At 40.0% G+C, this 22,609-nt stretch overlaps 1 protein-coding gene and 1 pseudogene across 2 annotated transcripts in view; one reads left to right on the forward strand and one right to left on the reverse strand.

Moving 5' to 3' along the window:
* The window catches only part of Cbl (Cbl proto-oncogene), an 87,836-nt gene that overhangs the window by 51,922 nt on the left and 13,305 nt on the right, over positions 1-22,609 (reverse strand). For both annotated transcript variants that reach the window (XM_041638742.1, XM_041638741.1), the window contains exon 2: positions 9,276-9,523. In XM_041638742.1, coding sequence (XP_041494676.1) covers positions 9,276-9,523 — 248 coding nt within the window. The remainder of the gene's footprint in view (positions 1-9,275; positions 9,524-22,609) is intronic.
* On the forward strand, positions 3,169-4,139 carry LOC121438408 (annotated as a pseudogene).

Here is a 22,609-nt window from a genome sequence, read left to right on the forward strand (position 1 = left end):
AGCATATCTCTCTCCCCTCCTTTTTTCAGTCCTCCCACTTCCTAGTCTCCACCCCTAGATAGTCTCACTTCTTTAATTTTTTTTTAAATATTTATTTATTATGTATACAATATTCTGTGTGTATGCCTGCAGGCCAGAAGAAGGCACCAGACCCCATTATAGATGGTTGTGAGCCACCATGTGGTTGCTGGGAATTGAACTCAGGACCTTTGGAAGAGCAGGCAATGCTCTTAACCTCTGAGCCATCTCTCCAGCCCCTCACTTCTTTAATTTAATGTCTATGTACATGACTGTGTGACTACAGAAAATGTAGTAACTACAGATGAGAGAAAACAATGACATCTAGCTTTCTAAGATTAGCTTAACTCACTTATTAAGATTGTCTCTAGTTGCATCCATGTCTAGAAATGACATAATTTCATTCTTTATAGCTGAAAAAGTTTCACATGCAAATGGCACATTTTCTGTACTCCCTGTTGCTGGACACCTAGGCTGATTCCATAACTTTGCTACTGTGACAATGCTGCACTGAACACTAAGCTCAAGAATCTCTGTGACATGACAAACCTCACAAGTCTTTGGTCAAACACCAAGGAATACTGTAACCTGTACAACAGCATTTCATCTGTTCATTTATCTATGAATAAAATGTTGGACTGTGTCCCACCTTTGCTTGCTATGAAGACTGCTACAATGAACATAAATGTGCAAATACCTGACCAAGTTCCTGCTTTCAGTTCTTAGAAGTGTACGTCTCAACTTGTGCAAGAAATGCCAAACTTTTCTATATGGTTACAGTTTTTCCACACCCATTAGTAAAGCATGATTCCATTAGCTACATCCTCACCAATATTTACTACTTTCCTTTTCTGATGATACATATCCTAATGGATGTGAAGTGGAACTTCATTGTAGTTTTGATTTACATTTCCCTAATGGTTGATTATAACAAACATCTATCTTTTCAAGAGCTTACTGGCCAAGTGTATATTATCTTTGAAAATAGATTCATATAAATACTTTAATATTGGGGGGGGGGGGAAGCCTAGCTCGGTGGGGCTGGAGCCCTGGCCTGCGTTGGTGGCTAAAAACCTCAGGCAAATAGCTTTTTCATGAATTCATACTCCAAACGTTGGACGCCACAAATGTAGCATGAATAATAAAAACCCAGCGACAGATACTGGGGTTCAATCTGAATATCAGAAAAACAAATCGGTGCTTTTAACCACCAAGTAACCTCTCCAGTCCCAGATTCCCAGGGCTTTAAAGACCCTCCTGAACCCATTTTTTCCCTTATTCTAAGTCTCCCCCTCCTAATCCCAAATCCTAATCAGATTGCCAGCTGATTATTTAACCTCTCTTTAAATGGCTCATAAAATTCCAAATTTGGTCAGGTGTAATAGTGTATGTCTTTAATCCCAGCTTTTGGGAGACATAGGGAAGTGGATCTCTGAGAATTCCAGACCAGCCAGTGCTATACAGTGACCCTATCTCAAAAACAAACATCAAACTTACACATCCCAAATGAAACTCTTGCTTCTTCCCATATTTATATCCTAAATTCTCTGCTATAATAAATGTGACAGCATTAGCAGAGTTAATGAATCTAGAGCCATTTTCAATTCTCTGTCATCTTTTTCTATACTCTACTTGTTTAATGTGTCAACAAGCTTTACTAATCCTAGCTCTAATCCACTTTTTACCTATTTTTCTTTCAACTTCCTCCTCCCCTGTCTACTTCCATTATTGCCACTACCACAAACCCTTATCTCTTTTACAGACAGCAACTGATACCATCATTGTAAAATACCAACCAGGTCACGTGTGTCTTGTTCCTGGTTAAAACCTTTCAATGGCTTCCCACTGTCCTATCAACTTGTCTAACTTAGAACCCTATCCAGTCCACCAGTCCTGGTAGGCTACCTTTGCATTGAACTCTCTTCCACTAAAAGCTGGGCTTCATCATCTCTCTCTAAAGGTAAAAAGATACAGGCACAAGTTCCTACCCCCTTTCCAAAATGCAAGAAAAACATTCCCCACTAACTAGAAATTGTCTCCAAGGTCAAACTCAAACACAGAGACAGCTGTAGTTCATTATCTATCAACAGCATTTAGCGCTGTTCTGAAGGGTGCTAGGAAAAGACAATAGGTGTACAAACACTGTCCAGTTTGTGAAATACCACAGTTCCCCTGGAGGAAAACATCAAGAGTGGAATAAGAAATATTCTTTTGAGCCAGGTGTGGGTGGTGCACTCCTTTAACCCCAATACTTGAGAGGAGGAAAAAGGCAGAATTCTGTGAGTTCCAGGTCAGCTACAGGCTACATAATGAAACCTGTGTGTGTGTGTGTGTGTGTGTGTGTGTGTGTGTGTGTGAGAGAGAGAGAGAGAGAGAGAGAGAGAGAGAGAGAACGAGGGTCGAGCCTAAGATCAACAAGCTTTTTGATCAAAAAATTTTAACAGCATTTCACTTAACTAGAATTCTCCTATTCCTCAAAGAAAATCAAGGAAGGATGGCATATAAATCTGTAAAACCCTTAAGAGTTAAAACAACACAAAAACAAACAAACAAAAACCTCGACAAACCAGAAGCAGAGGAAAACTTCCCCAACCCAATAAAAAGCAACTCCGAGAATCCAGTGTCATTACAAAGTTGCCTCAGAACAGCAGGAACAAGGATATCTACTCTTGCCACTTCTACTCAACACAGGCTCCAGCTGGCACAAATCCTGCCAGTAGAAAGAAAAAAAGTATAAAACTATTTGCTTGTACATGGCATGATCTCTTTTTCTAAGAAAGCCCCAAAAACCCACTGAACAACTGATAGCTCTCCAAAGTTGCAGAGCACAACACGTATAAACATTAATTTCACTTCTACGAATGAGCAATGAACACTCTAAAACTGGAGTCATCCATGAATTGAACCATATATATATCATATATAATCATATATATATACATCATATATATATATGATGTGAACTATGAAAACTATAAAACATCAATGGAGAAAGGAAAGAAATGTATGCAAAGGAAAAGAAGGCTCATGTTGACAAATTACAAGAATTTAAAAAGGTACAGTACCCACAAATTGAGCTACACATTAAACGTAACACCTATCAGATGTCTACATATTCTTTTCATTAAGAAACCGTCTGCATGGAGCCGTGATTGCGGGTTTCTGCTCCGCACCATGGGGTTTGTGAAAGTTGTCAAGAACAAGGCCTACTTCAAGAGATACCAAGTGAGATTTAGAAGGCGGCGAGAGGGTAAAACCGACTACTATGCTCAGAAACGATTAGTGATCCAAGACAAAAATAAGTACAACACGCCCAAATACAGGATGATAGTTCGTGTAACTAACAGAGACATCATCTGCCAGATTGCCTATGCTCGTATAGAGGGGGACATGATAGTCCGCGCCGCTGCGCACACGAGCTGCCGAAATACGGAGTGAAAGTTGGCCTGACAAACTATGCTGCCGCCTATTGTACCGGCCTGCTGCTGGCCCACAGGCTTCTCAGTAGGTTTGGTATGGACAAGATCTATGAAGGCCAAGTGGAGGTGACTAGAGATGAATACAATGTGGAAAGCATCGATGGTCAGCCTGGGGCTTTCACTTGCTATTTGGATGCTGGTCTTGCTCGAACTACAACTGGCAATAAAGTTTTCGGGGCCCTGAAGGGAGCTGTGGATGGAGGCTTGTCTGTTCCTCATAGTACCAAACAATTCCCTGGTTATGATTCTGAAAGCAAGGAGTTCAACGCAGAGGTACATCGTAAGCACATCATGGGTCAGAATGTTGCAGACTACATGTGCTACCTAATGGAGGAAGATGAAGATGCTTACAACAAACAGTTCTCTCAGTACATAAAGAACATTACTCCAGACATGATGGAGGAGATGTATAAGAAAGCCCATGCTGCTATATGAGAGAATCCAGTCTATGAAAAGAAGCCCAAGAGAGAAGTGAAGAAGAAGAGGTGGAACCGTACCAAAATGTCTCTTGCCCAGAAGAAAGATCCGGTTGCTCAAAAGAAGGCAAGCTTCCTCAGAGTTCAGGAGCGGGCTGCTGATAGCTAAAGCAATTTTCTAGGAAGAGTTTTTCATAAAGATAATAAACTTATTGACCAAGCAGCCAAAAAAAAAAAAAAGAAAGAAAGAAAGAAAGAAAGAAAGAAAGAAAGAAAGAAATCGACAGCCGGGCGGTGGTGGCGCACGCCTTTAATCCTAGCACTCGGGAGGCAGAGGCAGGCGGATCTCTGTGAGTTCGAGGCCAGCCTGGTCTACAAGAGCTAGTTCCAGGACAGGCTCCAAAACCACAGAGAAACCCTGTCTCGAAAAACCAAAAAAAAAAAAAAAAAAACCGACAGCCTCACCCTAGATTATACATGAAGTCCATGTTCCTTGATTGAATAGTCTTCCTTTTTCTCTCCCTATCTATTCTATTAATGGGTATTTACATTTCAAATGAATGGTTTATAAATTTTTAACTATGTGTATATGCATATGTTTACACATGTGAGTACAGTGTCCAGAGTCCAGAAAGGGTGTCAGATACCCTGAATCTGGATGGGTAATTGTGAATGACCCAACATAGGTGCTGGGAACCTAACTCTGGTCCTCTGGAAGAGCAATATGGGCTGCAATGTGGATCTGATGCTGAGTAATCTTTCCAGCCACAACTCACATTTGAGGATTTCAAACTTCTACAAAGGCACAATAATATAAGCTACGGTAACACCAGCATCAGGACAGGTAATGCGGGTTAATAACAGAATTCAAAGTCTACACATAAACGCTTACATTGTGGTTAATTTTCTTTTGACAAGAACAAATAAAGGACAGTTTTTTGTTTTTTGTTTTGTTTTTTTTTAAAAAAAAACAAATGGTATTTTGACGGGGGATATGTATATGCCAAGGAATGAATCTGGACCTTTATTTCAAAGTGGAAAACCTACAATAAATAAATGAACTCATAATCAAACAAAGAACTAAATACACGAATTAAAACACAAATAAAAACCAACCAAACAAAAAAAACCACAGCCATTATTCGCCCCCCCCCCCCATAGCCATTATCTTTATGGTCTTGAATTAGATGACCTGGAGGAAAAGGAGGGAAACAGAGTCTCAATCTGTAGCCCAGGCTATCCAAGAATTCACCAAGCAGTCCAATTTGGCCTTGGTTTTTTTCGAGACAGGGTTAAAGTTGAACAGGATAAAGTTAGGTGGGAAAGCCAAACTGAGAATGACAGGATGAGGAAGGGTGGAGTCAGGAGTCAACAGACAGACTCAGAACAATCTAGACACACAAAATGGGATAGAGGTAAAAGTCACAAGCCTCGGGGCAGCACAGAGATTAAAAGAAATGGGTTAAATTGTAAAAGCTAGTTAGAAGTAAGTCTGAGCTATTGGTTGAACATTTATAATTAATATAAGCCTCCGTGTGTTTATTTGGGAAAAGGCGGTGAAGACAGGAAAACTCTGCCTACATCAGAGAATTTCGAGGCCATTCTCCAACATGTGGTGAGTTCAAACCTGCCTGGGACATATAAGACTCTTTTCCAAAATGTAAAACAAAAACAGAACTTCCAACTACTCAGGATGAAAGCATTATTTTCTGGATGAGAAGACCGAAATCACACAGCTTAAAAAAAAATGGCTAAGAAAAGATTAAAACCTGCAAGTTGGCTTCAGAGTTTATCTACTTAGCCAGGGTACTATAATGGTTCTCAGTGATAAACCTTCAGTCATTAAAAGAAAGAAGCACACTAAATACTGTTCAGAATGCTCTAAGAAGATAGGAAATACAGTTTTCATTTAACTACAAAAATGTTCTTAGGGCTACTAAAACTGCTCAGTGGGGAAAAGACGCTTGCCTGGGAACTTCATGGCTTGCTGTCTTGCCTGACAACCTGAGTTCAATTCCTGGGACCCACATGGTGGAAGGAAATAGCCAACTCCAGCAAAATGTTCTCCAATCTACACACATGCATACCCCACACTGACTGTCTGTCTCCACCATGTGTGCTTGCATGTGCACCTGCACACACAAATAAAAATAAATTTTCAAAATTTCTAAATGTACTTAAGTGGGTATCATAGCATGCTTCTATTTTCTGTTTCTTGGGGAGGGGAAGCAGAAGAACCACTTGAACCCCAGAATTTAGAGCAGATTGAACAATATACCAAGAGCCCACCTCAGAAGCAATACCAGCGCCCAAATATATATATGAAAAAACTTTAATGCTCTTTTAAAAAAGAAACTGTTTTAGGGGGCTGAAGAGATAGATGGCTCAGCAGTTAAGAACACTGGCTAATCTTCCAGGGGTCCTGAGTTCAATTCCCAGCAACCATATAGTGGCTCACATCCATCCGTAATGAGATCTGGTACTCTCTTCTTGCCTGTTGGCAGACATACAGGCAGAACACTATATATATATATAATAAAATATTTTTTTAATGAAAAAGAAAAAACTACTCTAGACAACTGATTATCTATAAGAGACATTCTAGAGTCAAAACCAATCCTTACGACCTGACTCCAATCTGGACTTCCACTCATCTAACTCCAGTAATTCCAGCCAAACCAGACTTCCCACATCCTTAAACACATAGTCTGCAGGTTTCTGCTCCTGTGTTAAAGGCTGACTTCTCTACCTAAAACAGTGAATCTTAACCTTCCTAATGCTGCGACCTTTAATACAGTGGTGACCTCCAACCATAAAACTATCTCACTACTACTCCATAACTGCAATTTTGCTACCGTTATGAGTCATAAAGTAAATATCTGATATGTAAGATATTTGATATGTGACCGCTGTGAGGGGTAATTTGACCCGTAGTCGCAACTCACAGGTTGAGAATCACTGGTCTAGACTATTCTCCTACTCATCCTTAATAATCTAGTTCGGATCAACATTTCCTGTGTCACCTTTGATGCCATCCAATAAGCAAAACTGCATCCTCATAGCCATCTGTACATATCTCTATTAAATCCTTGACACATTACATCATATTTCACTATCTCTTTTTACCTCCTAAAATTAGACAGAACCTAGTTTACAATAGCTGACAAATACATTTTTAAGTTTTGTTCAATGACAAGTTGATTTTTAAAGCACATGGCAGTACTTTAATCCCTAGTACTTGAAAAACAAACAAAAAACAACATAAAAGCCTTGTGCATGCTATGAGAGTGTCTACCACTCAGTCTCATTTGTATATGTACACATTATATCCATGTGTGCTCAGGCCTGTTCACTTCTGCGTGTGTGTGTGTGTGTGTGTGTGTGTGTGTGTGTGTGTGTGAGAATGTGCATGTGTACAGGTGTATAAACAGGGCCTGTCACTGAACTTGGAGCTCACCAACTTTAAACTGGACTGGCTGTGAGACCTGGGTTCTCTCTACATCCATCACCTTCCAGCACCTTCAGTGAGTCTTTTACTCACTGGGCAACCTCCCAGGCCCTTAAGATTTCATTTTAACAATTCTATAAAAATCTAAACATTTAGTAGAATAAAACACATTTGTATGTAAGCAAAAAGTAAGGCAGGTTTCTACAGACTGAATTAGTCACTAGAAACCTTTCCAAAACCAAACGACTAATATTATATCTGAAAAATTTGCTACAGTAAAGGCAAAAATGATAAAGCAAAAATTTTTAACTAAGATGGAATTGCCAAAATCTAAACCAACAAAGCCAAAAGAATAGGAAACTACAAGGACACTATTCACAGGTTACTAAGGGAATCATGCACAATAACCTGGTGAAAAATTAATATTCCTAATTTAAGACACTCCTCAAGAGGAAGTGATTATATCTAGAACTTGAGACTGAACCAGGAGAACAGCAGTGGAATGCTCTTTTAAAGCATACATTTCCAAAACCAGTTCAGGATACATATAGGCCAGCCTGGGCTACGAGTCTATTTAAAATAGAAAAAATTACCCTAGCAAAAGCATGATAGCAGACACCTGCAATTCCAGTAACTCAGGGGACTGAGACAAAATGATCGTAGTGAGTTCTAGGCCAGCCTAGGCTATAAGGGAGAGTTTCAGGCTAGCCTCAGAAACACAGTAAAACCCTGTCTCAAAAAAACCAGAGCAGATAGAAGAGAAAGTCACTTTTTATTAAAAAAACAAATAAAACAAAAACAAAAACAAAACAAAACAAACCACCAAACTCCTGGTGGAGAGCTGGAAAATAGCTCAGCTGAACAGTACTTGCCTAGTACTCACAAGGCCTGGGTTCAACCCTCAGCATTTAGGGCAGAAAAGAATGACTGGAATTTGTATTATCTGCTCCAGATAAGTTAATATTTGTTTCTAACTGACAGGATCTAGTTTCTTCCAGTAGGTATTTATAACAACCAAGCTAGCCTGTGACATAGCCTAAACTGCATTTGGTGCTAGGGCACCTGCCTAGCCTGCATGAGGCCTGGGTTCCATCTCCACCAGCAGAGGAAGGCAGGTAGTGTGCACTTGCCTCTATTTATTATAGTTAAAAATTATTCTTACACATAAAATTTCTGTTCAATTTGCTTTATTTAAAAAAAAAAAAAAAACAAGAAACAAAAAAACAGGTTGAAGGAATGGCTCAGCAAGTAAAGGCACTTGCTAACAAATGATCTGAGTTCAACACCCAAAACCCACATGGTGGAGGGAGAGAAAGAACCATTACCTACACACTGTACACATACACACACGCATGTCTGTGTAAAAAATATTTTTAAAAGTTAAAAAGTGCTGGGCATGGAGGTGCACACCTTTAATCAAGTACTAGGGAGGCAGAGGCAGGCAGATCTCCAAGTTTTAAGGCCTTCGTGATCTACAGAGTAAGTTCCAGGACAGCCAGCGATACACAGAGACAGCCCATATCAAAAAAATTAAAATAAAAACCAAAAAGCAATCTCAAGCACTATCTTCTTTGCTCTTATCTGACTTGTGATATATCAGTCTGCTGTAGCTTCTACTAAAATCTCATCTTTTCTCCTTAACCTCAACCCTGTTTTAACTCTCATCTACACACAAACGCCTGGGATCCAAAGGCTCTACTTCCTGCAACCTTTTTCATGAATATAGATCACTCTTTCTTTCATAGATAAATCTATCTGACCCAACAATGGCCAAATGCCTACCAAGACCCTGTCTATCAAATGTGAGCTTTCTAATCACATTGAAATAAAATTCAAAGCAACTCAACTACTTCTAACATTACCATCTGACAGCCACAGACCTGAATTAATATTTGTGTAGTATTTCCTCATTACCTAGGCTGAGAATTCTCCTCATACATTCTTTCTTTTCCCTCCTTGAAGAGGCTTATAGTCTGCTTAGTTTTCTTCATCAAATTTTCCATAAACACCCTAAAATATTCATTTTCTCCAAGTGTCTCCATCTTCCCCTCGTATCTTGACAAGACAGTGCGGAGATGCTGGTAGGTGTCAGGTAGCAGGTCTAAGATATATGGTGGGCTGTTCTTGAGCGCCAGCTTTGGATTTTGACACAACCGCACCACCTGCAAAGGGAAAAAAAAGGGCTATTACTCAGAGGACCTTAAGGACAGCTTTCCTTGTTAGGCTTTGAGCTGTGAAATATGTGCTATTTGCATAAATATGAAAGATACATGAGGATAATAATAAATTATCCATAACCCAATACCATAGGCACTCATTCTGTACTAGTGGCCCTCCTACACAGAGGGGCACTTTTGTGAATTACTTAAGTTACAGGTATGAGTGTGCATATGCATGTGAGTACAGGCATCCACAGAATCCACAAGAGTCAGATCCCCTGGAACTTGAGTAATAGGCAGTTGTGAGTCATCTTGCTGGAACCAAACTTAGGTCTTCTTCAAGAGCAGTATGTGCTCTTAACCTCGAGCCATCTCTCCAGCCCCAAGCCATCTCTTCAAAGGCCGGGAGACAACTTGGGGGGTATAGCTCAGTGGCAGAGCACCTGTCTACCATACACATATACTGTGAACTCAACCTCAGAGCCTGGAGCAATAGAAGACTCTGAAAGACTGAGAGTACAGACAACACAACCTGGGATGGTGGTGGAATCTCCCATAAATGCCTGAAAATATACCAGATGAAATAAAATATAGTAGGCAGGGCATGATGGCATACACTTTAATCCCAGCACTAGGGAGACAGGGGCAGGTAAATCTTTGTGAGCTTAACACCAGCCTGGTCTACACAGTAAGACCCTTTTTAAAAGGAGGGAGGGAGGGAGGGAGGGAGGGAAACAACTTACAAATGTATATAGCTGACAACTGACCCATCAACAAAGAAAATTCCAGTTGGGCATGGTTATACATGCCTTTAATCCCAGCAACTGAGAAGCAGAGACAGATGGATATCTGTGAGTTCAAGTCCAGAATGAAAGACTGTCTTTTACAAAAAAAAAAAAAAAAAAAAAGGCAAGAGCCAGGCATAGTGGCACACACCTTTAATCCCAGGATTTGGGAAGAAGCAGAGGAGGCAGAGCTTTGTCAGTCTGAGGCCACCCTGGGGCTGTTATACAGAGAAGCCCTGTCTCAAAAAACAAAAAAAAGCAAGAAAAAAGGTAATTCTCGAGTCCAGGAGCGGATAGAAAGGACAAGGCCATCCTGAAAAACAAATCTCTGCTCTGGTCCCAGAGGCTTGAGCTTTAAGAGCCACTAAAGAACAAGGGCATAAAGGCCTTGTGCCCAGCAATGCTTGAAAGTGAACTGAGACGTCCACGTCTTCCCAAGAAAATGGAAATGCCCTGGTTTACATACATCTATCATCTTTTATCAGTAAATTTAGAATTCTCAGGACTTGCTGGTAGTTCTTTCCCCATCTCTTACTTTCAAATTTCCTGAGTTCCTGTATTTTAAGTAGGCCTTTTTAAAAATGAGATTACAGCCAGGTGGTGGTGGCACACACCTTTAATCCCAGCACTACAGAAGCAGAGACAAGTGCTTGCTTCTCTGTGAATTCAAGGCCAGCCTGGTCTACAGAGTGAGTTCCAGGACAGCCAGGACTGTTATCCAGTGAAACCCTGTCTCAAAAAATAAAACCAAAATTTTAAGTGAGATTTGTTTTGTTTTGTTTTTTCATTTTATCCTTACTTTATATGCATGGGTGTTTTGCCTGCGTGTATATCTGTGCACACTGTGTGTGTCTGGTACTCACAGAGGCCAGAAGAAGGTATCAAATCCACTGGAACTGAATACAGTCCATATTCAGGTGCTAGGACTCAGAACCAGGTCCTTCAGAGCAGCAACTGCCCCTAATGGCTGAGCCATCTCTGCAGCCGTTTCCACTGTTTTGAGGTTTCTATGGGCTGTCCTCCTTACCTTCATCAATGCCAGAATTGATTATCTATCTGAGTGTGCCACCACACTCAACTCTTAACTCTTGACCAAGAATCCAATATAACAATCTTTATTTCTAAATGGTTCATCATCTATTTCTTACAAAAATTACTAATTTGTATTTATTCCTATTGTCTAATTTGCGCTATTTACATCAATAATTCCTGTTTCTGGAAAAAACACTACTAGACAAAAAGTCCAGAAACAGATCACAGATCACACAAACACAGATCTTGCCCTTGTGTCAAGGAAGTGGCATTTCTCCAAAACAAACAAACAAAAACTGGGTGCTAGTGGTACAAGCCTTTAATCTCAGCACTCAGAAGGCAGAGACATAGGGATCTCTCTGAGTTCAAAGCCAGTCTGGTCTACAAGAGCTAATTTTAGGACAGGCTCCAAAGCTACAGAGAAGCCCTGTTTCAAAAAACAAACAAACAAACAAAAAGAATAACTGAGCATCCATAATGGGATAAAAAAGAAAAATCAGAACTAAACCATCACCGAGCCCATGCATACATTCTCTGTGGATTACAGACCTAAATGTGGAAGGTTAAGTCGTCTAGAGAGCTTTATATTACACAAACGCTAACTGCATGACTTCATAAAAAGAAAGGCTTTCCTTAAACAGAACCATGGAAACCACAAACCATACAGTAATTTTTTTTTAATTCTACTACTTCAAAAGTGGAGCAAGGCAAAGAAAAAGATACAAGAAATAACTTCTTTTTAACAAGGTATCATAGAAAGATGGAGTATGGTAGTACAAGTCTGTAAATCCAGCACCTAGAGCTGGTGGAGGAGACTCGTGAGCTCAAGGCAGTCTGGGCTCCATAGGAAGACATGATCTAAAAAATAAAAAGTAAAAGCAAAACCAAGACAACAGTCAAAAGCAAAATTAATGAGTCAGGAGACACCTGTACCATATATCTATCCAGAGCATATATCCAAACAAATATTTTCAGGATACATAAATAACGCCTACAAGTCACTAAGAAAGATAATTCAATACACAAGTTGTCAAGACTTAATCAGATCCTCACAAAAGACGGCATCAATAATAAAAGACACAAGATGGTGCCCAACCTCATTATTCATTCTAGACTGAAAACCCTACAATCACAATTAGACAAATAACAAATTGACCACATCAACCAATGGCAAGAAAATGGAGCAAAAGGCACATTCAAACACTGCCTAGAACAACCTAAAATGACACAATCAACTTGGAAACAGGTCAGTGACACTGTCAGGTTAAAAACTTGTACACAATGAACTGGGGATGGTAGTACACTTTAATCCCAGCACCCAGGAGGCAGAGGCAGGTGGATCTCTGAGTTTGAGACCAGCCTGGTGTACAGAGCAAGTTCCAGGACAGCCAGTGCTATAGAGAAACCTTATTTCTAAAAACAGAAAACAAAAACAATTAAAGAAAAAGCAAATGTATCTTATGGATGATATATAACTGCCCATGAAAAAAAAAATCTCCAAGAATTAATAAAAGTATTAAACTATATAAACAATATAAAAAATAATATTAATCCAGTAAACTGGATTACAGATGGGTATATTAACAGCAACCCTTGGTTAGGCATGGTGGTGCACACCTTTAATCCCTGCAGGCGTAGGCAAATTTGGCCAGTCAGGATTACATAACAAGGCCTTGTGTGTGTGTGTGTTTATTTCATTTTTTTAACAATAGTAAATAAATAAGTAAAAACCCAACCAGAACTCCTAAGTACTTTATAATAATTTAAAACATTTTAATTGCCATTTAAAAGGAATGGCAGGCTAAGTACCCATGGCAAAGACAGGAATATTTCAAATTTAGGCCTTTCTGAGTTATTAACTAAAAAACAAAAACAAACAATAAAACCCCAGAACAACAAAAAAGTCAATAAATGCAAGAAATAAACTCAAAGGTTTTAGGAAGTCTCTGAAACTGACCAGCTATACTAGGTCCCTCCTCCCCATCATATATAAACTGTACTGACTGTCAAGAGACACTCAGATGAATTGAGTCGCCCAAATAAAGCGGAGACCAACCAATCGAGCCACTTAGAAAGAACATTCTCCAATCTGCTGAGCTGTCTGCAGGTTCCCAGACTCTGTGAGCTAGCACCCATGCTGGGGTGAGCTTTGGTGACACTTTCTGAGTCATTCCTGCTCCTGTAAGTAATCCTTCACCCACACTCCTATAAATGACCTCAATAAAATGTATTGGTTTGGGGCTGGAGAGATGGCTCAATGGTTAAGAGCACTGGTTGCTCTTCTAAAGAATCTCCCTTTAGACTCCTAGCATCCACATGGCAGCTCACAATTGTAACTTCAGTTCCGGTGTGTGCCCTCTTCTGACTTCCATGGGCACTAAACACACAAGTGGTGCACAGACATACATATGAGCAAAACACTCACACACATAAAATTAAACACATACCAACTCAGTGGCTTACCATGTTGGACTTTTGTCATTCCCCTATTTGGGATGAAGAGATGTCTGTGCACATTTCCTCAACAATAAACAGCATCCCACAACAGCTTTCAGCAGTGTTATATTATAACTTAGTAGCTAGTGTTGGCTTTGTATTTTTTCTGCTTAATGCTGATAGTTTCCTTAATTTGTAGTTTGGTGGGTTTTATTAGTTTGGAGACTTCTCAAACAGCTTGTTAAAAACTTTTCTCCGCCATTATTCTTTGTCAGACCTCTTCTAGAATTTAATTATGGATACTTACAGCTACAGACCGACCATCTTTTTGTCCCAACACCTCAGTAGGGAATTTTCCTCTTACATTCTACCTCACTAAATATTTCTTTAGCTTATTTATGTTCCTAAATCTACTTGCTGTCTTAAAATTTTTTTATCACATTGGTGGTTGAGAGGCATATGTATGTCACTGCACGTGTACAGAGACGAGAGGACAACTTTCATCATGTGGGTCTCAGAGATCCAAACTTTGGAACTCAAGTCATCAGGCTTGACATCAATGCCTTTAGCTACACTGCGCCATGTCGCCAGTAATAGTAGTGACATTTAATAATCAGTTTCCTTCAGTTCTAGAATTCTTTATCATTTCACGATTCTTATAAATATTATCAATTTAGGGCTGGAGAGATGGCTCAGCGGTTAAGAGCACTGATTATTCTTCTAGGGATGGTCCTGAATTCAATTCCCAGCAACCACATGGTGACTCACAACCACCTGTAATAAGATTTGGTGCCAACTTCTGGCCTGCAGGGACACATGCAGGCAGAACATTGTATATATAATAAATAAATAAATCTTAAGCTTTTTTTTTAAAAATTATCAATTTAGTGCTGGGGACATAGTTCAGTGGTGGAACATTTGTCTAGTATGTACACGGTTTAGGTATACACACAAAAAACTTGCCAATTTAGTTTTTATTTTCATTACAGATGAAAAATAGGTATATTTTAAGTCCTTGACTGACAATTTCTATATCCTTTGTGTTTCTAAAATCCATGTCACCTATTGGCTTTCAGTTGCATTTTTAATATACCTAGTTTGGGGTTTTGTTTTGTTTTTTTGGTTTTTCGAGACAGGGTTTCTCTGTGGTTTTGGTTCCTGTCCTGGAACTAGCTCTTGTAGACCAGGCTGGTCTCGAACTCACAGAGATCCGACTGCCTCTGCCTCCCGAGTGCTGGGATTAAAGGCGTGCGCCACCAACCGCCCGGCTTGGTTTTCTTTTAAATGTTGGTCGCTGTATAAAAATTATAAACAATTTAATTGTGATACCACTATTCAAAAAGGATTACTTTTACTTCTAGCAGATAGCCAGACTACCAACATCAGGAATCCTAGACCATCTTAATCCAATACAGAATACAGATTGAAGGCTGGGCTTCCTTCCCTTTATTAACCAACCTATCTCTGTTCCATTCTTATGCCTAAAACTCAGATCTTGCCAGGCAGTGGTGGCACACGCCTTTAATCCCAGCACTAGGGAGGCAGAAGTAGGTGGATCTCTGTGAGTTCAAGGCCAGCCTAGTCAACAGAGCAGGTACCAGGACAGGCTCCAAAACTACACAGTAAAACCCCATCTCAAAAAGAAAAAACAAAAAAAAACAAAAAACAAAACCTCAGGTCTTGTGGGAGCCAACCCAACTGTTTCCCAGAGCCCCTTTCCTATGTTTTTATGAATGACACTTGGCTGTCAATTCTAAAGTCTGAAACTGGCAATTTTAAAGTCTGAAACTGCCTTAAACATCAGACTCAGTTCTTAAAGCTTGATTCATCTTTCAGAACTTGACCTCAAAATTTCTCACTGCCTACCTAGAGCGGTGGTTCTCAACCTTCCCTATTGCTGACAACCTTTAATACTCATGTTGTGGTGACCCCCAACCATAAAATTATTTTGTTGCTACTTCATAACTGTAATTTTGCTACTATTATGAACCATAATGTAAATATCTGATGTGTGACCCCAAAAGGGTCAGGACCCATTGGTTGAGAACTGCTGGCCTAGATAAACACTCTGTGTCTAACCTTGTTGTTAACTGTCAGTGTCTTTGGTTAGAAACAGAGACTTAAGATAAATATAGTAGAGTACGTCCATAATTCCAGAGCTCAGGAGTCTGTTGCAGGATTACCTCAAACTCAAGGAGTTCAAGGCCAGTCTAGGAAAGTGGAAGAGGGGAAATAAGGGATGAAAGAGAAGGGAAGAAAAGAAAGCACTAGGCAAGGGCATAGTTTAAAATTACTAGTAGATTGGGTGGAGAGATGGCTCAGTGGTTATGGGCATTGACTGCTCTTCCCTCAGAGAACACAGGTTCAAATCCCAGCTCCCACATGCAACTCAACACTGCAACTCCAAGATCTGACACTCTCTCATAGATGTACCTGCAGGCAAAATGTCAATGCATATAAATTAAAAGTAAATAAATAGAAAAAAGAAAAGAAAAATGAAAGATTACTGGCAGACCACTTGCAGATAGACCTTCCTGTGTCCCCAAAACATGTTATAAACTCTTTTGTGGTGTCTAAATTATTCATTCAACAAATATATCCTGGCTATCTATCCTTCCTACTTGAATTATATTATTTCCAAGTCTCTTCATGAAGAATATCATATGGTGAGACACAGGCTTAGGCATGTTTCCTTAAATTAGATCCCAGCTGCCAAGTATGATGGCACACACCTATACTACTCCCCATATAATGCCAATATTCAGAGGCAGAAACAAGTATATCCATGCCAGCCAGGGCTACATGAGGACTCTGATTCCATAAAGCAAAACAAACAAGGAAAAAGTTACAAAATTCCAATTTAATAGACAATCGTTATAGACTCAAGTGAAAAGGCAATATACATAGGCTTTAAAACTCTATATTTTTATTCTCAGCAGATCATTTCTGGTACACTGTTAAAAAATAGCCCCTCTGTAAGTCTAGCAAATATACCATCAAAAATACTTTATGCATACATAATTTAACATTATTTTAGGAAACTACTTATTCTAGGAAGTACTAAGAAAGGAACAACTTAACAAAGAAAACCATTTTATTTTTAGAAAACCATTATATTCAAGCTGGATAGATAAAATTTTATATTAGTAAAACAAATAGTTCCCAATTTGTGTCCCATTCAAATCTCAATGTACTTTAATGCTATGACTCAGAATATACTTTATAAAAATAAATTTATTAAATGGTAGCAAGATGCATACAGTGCATCTTGAGTAGACAGAAGACTGACACTAAGCAACTAGGAACTTAGCATATGCTACAAATATGTATTTTTTAAATGTGACAATTCAAGAAAAAGACTCAACAAAGACTACAAAGCCTTGTGATTAAAGACTTTTTGTTTATTAAGACAAGGTCTCATCGCAGGCTGGCCACTATTACAGATATGTGACATCATGTGGTGATATTTTGTTTGTGCTGTAACAAGTAAAGCTTGCCTGAAGATCTGAGGGCAGAGCTAGTCACTAGTTAGCCATAGAGGCTAGGCAGTGATGGCACACACCTTTAATCCCAGCACTTGAGAGTCACATGTCTTTAATCCCAACACTAGGGAGGTGGAGAGACAGGAAGGGATCTGGCTGGGTAGAGAGAGGACTATAAAGCAGGAGGAGACAGACTCTCAAGGCATTCAATGAGGATATCGTAGAGGTAAGAACTAGTGGCTGGTTGCTCTGCTTCTCTGATCTTTCAGTTTTCACCTCCTAATATCTGACCACAAGTTTTTATTATTACGACCAATTAGAATTCACGCTACAACACCATTCTCTGTTTACTTTCTTATGTAGTGCTGGGGATAGAACCTGGATCTTGATCCACACTAGACAAGTACTACTAACTGAGCCACTCCCCAGCCCAGGTTTTTAATTACAAAGAGAGCTGAACATGTTTCACATTGAGAACAGGGAGAAAAAGAGTGCCATAATAAATTCCTGGCAAAAAAAAAAAAAAAATAGGAAATGAAACCTGAAATGAAGGTCAGGAGGATCACACCATCTAAACAGACACCTCCTAAAACGAGAAAAAGGGGATCAGATGGGTTTAGAGAGCAACAAATATGTAGATATGGAAGTAGTTAAACTAAGCCTGCTTAGTTTTCTCAACATACATGTCATACGCTGGGAAATGAAGTGAAAAGAAAAGGTCCCTGAATCTGACAGGGGTTATCAGGAAAAAGAGAGGGGGAGGGAGGGAGGGGGAGGGAGGGAGAGAGGAAAACAACAAGGAAGTATGTATGAGTCTCTGCAGAGAAAGTAGGGTAATATAGCAAAGTTCGGGATGACTGCTTTAAAACAACAGACAAGCTTCTATGAGGTGTTACTCATGCTAAGAGCTGGAATCACAGAAAGAGTCCAGTTTGTAGAATCAGCAGAAGAGTGGTCAACAAAGCATCCACCTCAGCAGTCCTAAGGTCCAATGAGTTGGGATCCCCTGAGGACTATGAAGTATACGAAGGGCAATTAGACTGAAGTGCAGCCACCAAGGCACCAGGTGTGATTCAGAGATTTATGGGCTAGTCAGAAAATTGCTTATGAGTTATGACAAAGACTAAACTTAAGTTTTCAATTAACATTTAAAAGATTAAATCATATTTTAATATTTGTAAGACTGTACCAGTCAGACATACAAATTCAGCCTCAGTCATTTACCTTGAAAAAACTTAATGTCTGAGCTTCAATATTCTTTCTTACCTACGAAGAGATAAAATCTATCTCATAAAATGTGGGTGAAAGGGCCTCTGAACTGCCAATGAAGGAGGCAACCAATGTATCTATTCTCCTCCCATTTCCATACGACTTGACCAGCAGAATGGAGAGGAAGACATAATGGTAGCTAGGAGCAATGGCATAAACCTGCATGCAGTTCCAGTGACTCAGAAAGCTGCAACAGCAAGTCAGGGGAGGTGGTACACAACTTGAAATGTCTAAACTTAAGATCAAGCGTTCAAGGCCATCTTAGGCTATATAACTAGATCCTGTCTCAAATAAAACAACAACAAAAATCACACACACACACACACACACACACACACACACACCCATTTCTATGCTGCTGCATTCCAATTTAAGTAGCATACCAAAACCTGTCTTTTAGCTTCTGCTTGACTTGGGGCACATTACTGAGTTTGTATGTACTTAGGAGTTTACCAGTTTGTGCGTTAAAATAAAAAAACAGGAAAGGCACATCGGTTGCCCTTTGCTGACTCCCAGAAGCCAGTAGCATTATTCCTACCACCTGAACCATCCCAGTCCCACAGTCTACAAAAACCAAGAAAGAGGTAAGACACAGTAGGTAAAGCAAGAATAGAAAGACCAATTCCACAATAGCATTCACATCTTCAAAGACAGGAACCAAGACAGGCCTGGTGTAATGCCTTTAATCCCAGAGGCAGGCAGATCTCTGTGAGTTTGAGGTCAGCCTGACATACACAGCAAGTTCCAGAACAGCCAAGGCTACACAGAGAAACTTTGTCTCGAAAAACCAAAAAGAAAAAAGAAAGAAAAAAAAATCCAAGCCAAGTACAACTTCTAAATAAAACATTCGCAACATAGGAGAACTAGAGATAAAGATGGTTCAGGGGTAAAGAGAAATTGCTGCTCTTACAAGAGAGAACCCAGGTTCAGTTCCCAGTCACATTATGGTTAACACCCATCTATAACTTCTGTCTCAGAGGGTCTGAAGCCCTCTTCTAAACTCTACAGGCAGCAGGCATGCACAGGATACACATACATGCATTCAGGAAAACACACATACACACACAAACTTCACATACAGAGAATAAATGAATGAACCTAAAAAGAAAGAATTGGAAATTAACAACACATTATTCACATTAGGACCAGAGAGATGGCTCAATACTTAAGAGCACTTTCCACTCTTCCATAGCAAGAGTTCAGTTTAGAGTACTGGCATCAGATGGCTCATAACCCCCATGTAACTCCAGCTCCAAGGGCTCTACCCCCTCTTCTACACTCCATAGGCATCTGCCCTCACGTGATGCACACATTTAAGCTCAGCACTCAGAAGGCAGAGGCAGGCAGATCTCTGTGAGTTCAAGGACAGCCTGGTCTACAAAGAGAGTTTCAGGCAGCAGGGCTACACAAAGAAACCTTGTTTTGTTTTGTTTTGTTTTAAAAAAAAAAAAGTTTAAACAGATTAAATGTATGCTTTTTCTAAAATATTTTTGAGATGAATCACTGCACCATCCCACTGAACTCCAAGCCCTCGACTATGGAACACTAATATTGCCCATAAAGAAAATACAGAGGTATGTGTACTCTTAATATACCCTAAGGAAAGAAAATGGCTTAAGCATTTGTAGCTTTTTAAAAGGCATTCCAAAGGGCCCTCTGTGAATAATTCAAGTGAAGCATTAGCACACGTCAAAAGCCATAATGACTTACAGTCTAAGTTTACACGGTGGCCAGTTAACCTCCCAGGCACAAATGCATACTGCTGAGCTTTAAAAAAAAAATCAAGTCCAGCGTGATGGACCACACCTTTAATCCAGCACTCAGGAGGCAGAAGCAGGAGGATCTCTGTGAGTTTGAGGCCAGGCTGGTCCACATAGGGCGTTCCAGGACAGTAAGGACTACGTAGGGAGACCTTATCTCAAAAATAAATTAAAAAAATTTTTAGAGCCGGGCGGTGGTGGCGCACGCCTTTAATCCCAGCACTCGGGAGGCAGAGGCAGGCAGATCTCTGTGAGTTCGAGACCAGCCTGGTCTACAAGAGCTAGTTCCAGGACAGGCTCCAAAGCCACAGAGAAACCCTGTCTTGAAAAACCAAAAAAAAAAAAAAAAAAAAAATTTTAGAAATAAAAAAAAATTGTTTTTCCCAAAAGCACTGGTGTTGATGGCACACTCTTGTAAACCCAGAATAGGGGAGGCTGCGGCAGAAGAATTTTGCTAAGTTTGAGGCCAGCTTGGGCTACACATAGTGAGTACTAAGTGAACCAAGGATATATAGTAAGAAAAAAAAAACTAAACCTAAAGGAAAAAAATTTTTCTACTTAATCTTATCCTCTAGTTTGGCAAATTCTATATATCCTTGAAAAGGGACTGCCTTTTGTTTATTTCTAGCTATATATTTACATAATCCCTCAGAACAATGTCAAAAAGACGCGTGCTTAGCTCTGGGAAACCAACAGTGTCCTTGTACGGCTGCCACGTGTTCCATTCATAATAGTTTCCCACTGGCTTGACTTCTCCCTTTGCTTCTGCCAAGGCTCAATGGTCAATAGACAAAAAGAAAAACACAAAAAACAAAAACCCAAGAATGAAAACTGCTATGTTTGCAATGAAGAAAAGTAAAACCATGTTTAAAAACTGCTACATTTGGGGGGACAACAAGATGGCTCAGCTGGGAAAGAAGCTTGCCTCCGGGTCTGACAACCTGAGTTCCATCCCTGGAACCCACATGAAAAGCTAGGTCTAGTGCTGCACATCTGTAAACCCAGTGTTCTTATAGCAAAATGGGAGGTGGAGAATTGCCTGAGGCTCCAGGGCCAGCTGCTCTGGAGTTCACAGCACAGCAGAAATGAGAGGGACTGCCTTAACAAGGAGGAAAGCCAAACACAACTCCCCCCAAAAATGACCTGCATTGCACCCACAAACACACACACACACACTCAAACCACACACGTGCGTGCTTTTTAAAGAAACATTATTATACTACAAAAACAAACATTGCACAAACAAAAGTGGAGCTACAACTAGAACAGAACATAAAACTTTCCTACAGGTTTGATGCAACTGATCCTGCTCACAAGCACAGGAGCACAGTAGGAAAGAGCAGAGTCCCAGGGCCTGCGTCTAGTCTGGTGGATTTGGACATTAACTATATATACATGAGCATGAGCAATTACTCATCTTTCTGAACTTTAATTTTTGTCTGTAAATGTAAGCATTAGGTCAATTTCTAAAGTGTCTTAAAATGTCAATGTTAGCCAGGCTTGGTAGCATACACTCAGCCTGTAATCCCAGCACTGGGGGAGGTAAAAGCAGAAGATCAAGATTTCAAGGACGTTAAGTTGAGCATCCAAACTGCCTAGGCTCCCACAAAGCCAGTGCGTTTCTGATCCATTGCCATTGTTCTTGAGTTCTCAGTAGTCCTCATTGTCCGCTATGTTCAGAGAGTCCGGTTTTATCCCAGGCTTTTCCAGACCCAGGCCAGCTGGCCTTGGTGAGTTCCCAGTAGAACATCCCCTTGGACTTCCCACTGGACAGGGAACCCTGATTGCTTTTCGGGCTGGGGGGGGGGGCTTAATTGGGGGAGGGGGAGGGAAATGGGAAGCGGTGGCGGGGAAGAGACAGAAATCTTTAATAAATAAATAAATTAAAAAAAAAAAGACTTACCAGCACAGGAAAAAAAAAAAGATTTCAAGGACACCTAAGCTACCAGAGACTCTGTCTCAACAAAACAAAACAAAACAAAACAAAACAAAACAAAAAAGGCTGGGGAGCTGGCTCAGTGGTGAAGAGTGCTTACTGTTCTTGTAGGGCAGGAGTTCAATCCCCAGCATCCATATCAGGTAGCTCACTACTACCTGCAACTTCAGCTGCAGGGGAATTCCACACCTTTAGCTCTCAAGGGCACCTTTACTCACATACACACATACATACATGTAATTAAAAATAATAAAAATAAATATTTATTACCAAAACAAATAAAACCCACAGAAACTTCAAATGATAGAAACTCCAAGTTTGGCATGATGGAGCACAACTTGTGGTCCTAGCACTAGGGAGGTAGAGAGAAGATTACAGTGTTTTTGGAC

This window comes from Microtus oregoni, unplaced genomic scaffold (assembly GCF_018167655.1).
Source record: "Microtus oregoni isolate MIOR12 unplaced genomic scaffold, Mior012 000055F_ref0000237, whole genome shotgun sequence".
Classification (NCBI taxonomy): Eukaryota; Metazoa; Chordata; class Mammalia; order Rodentia; family Cricetidae; genus Microtus; species Microtus oregoni.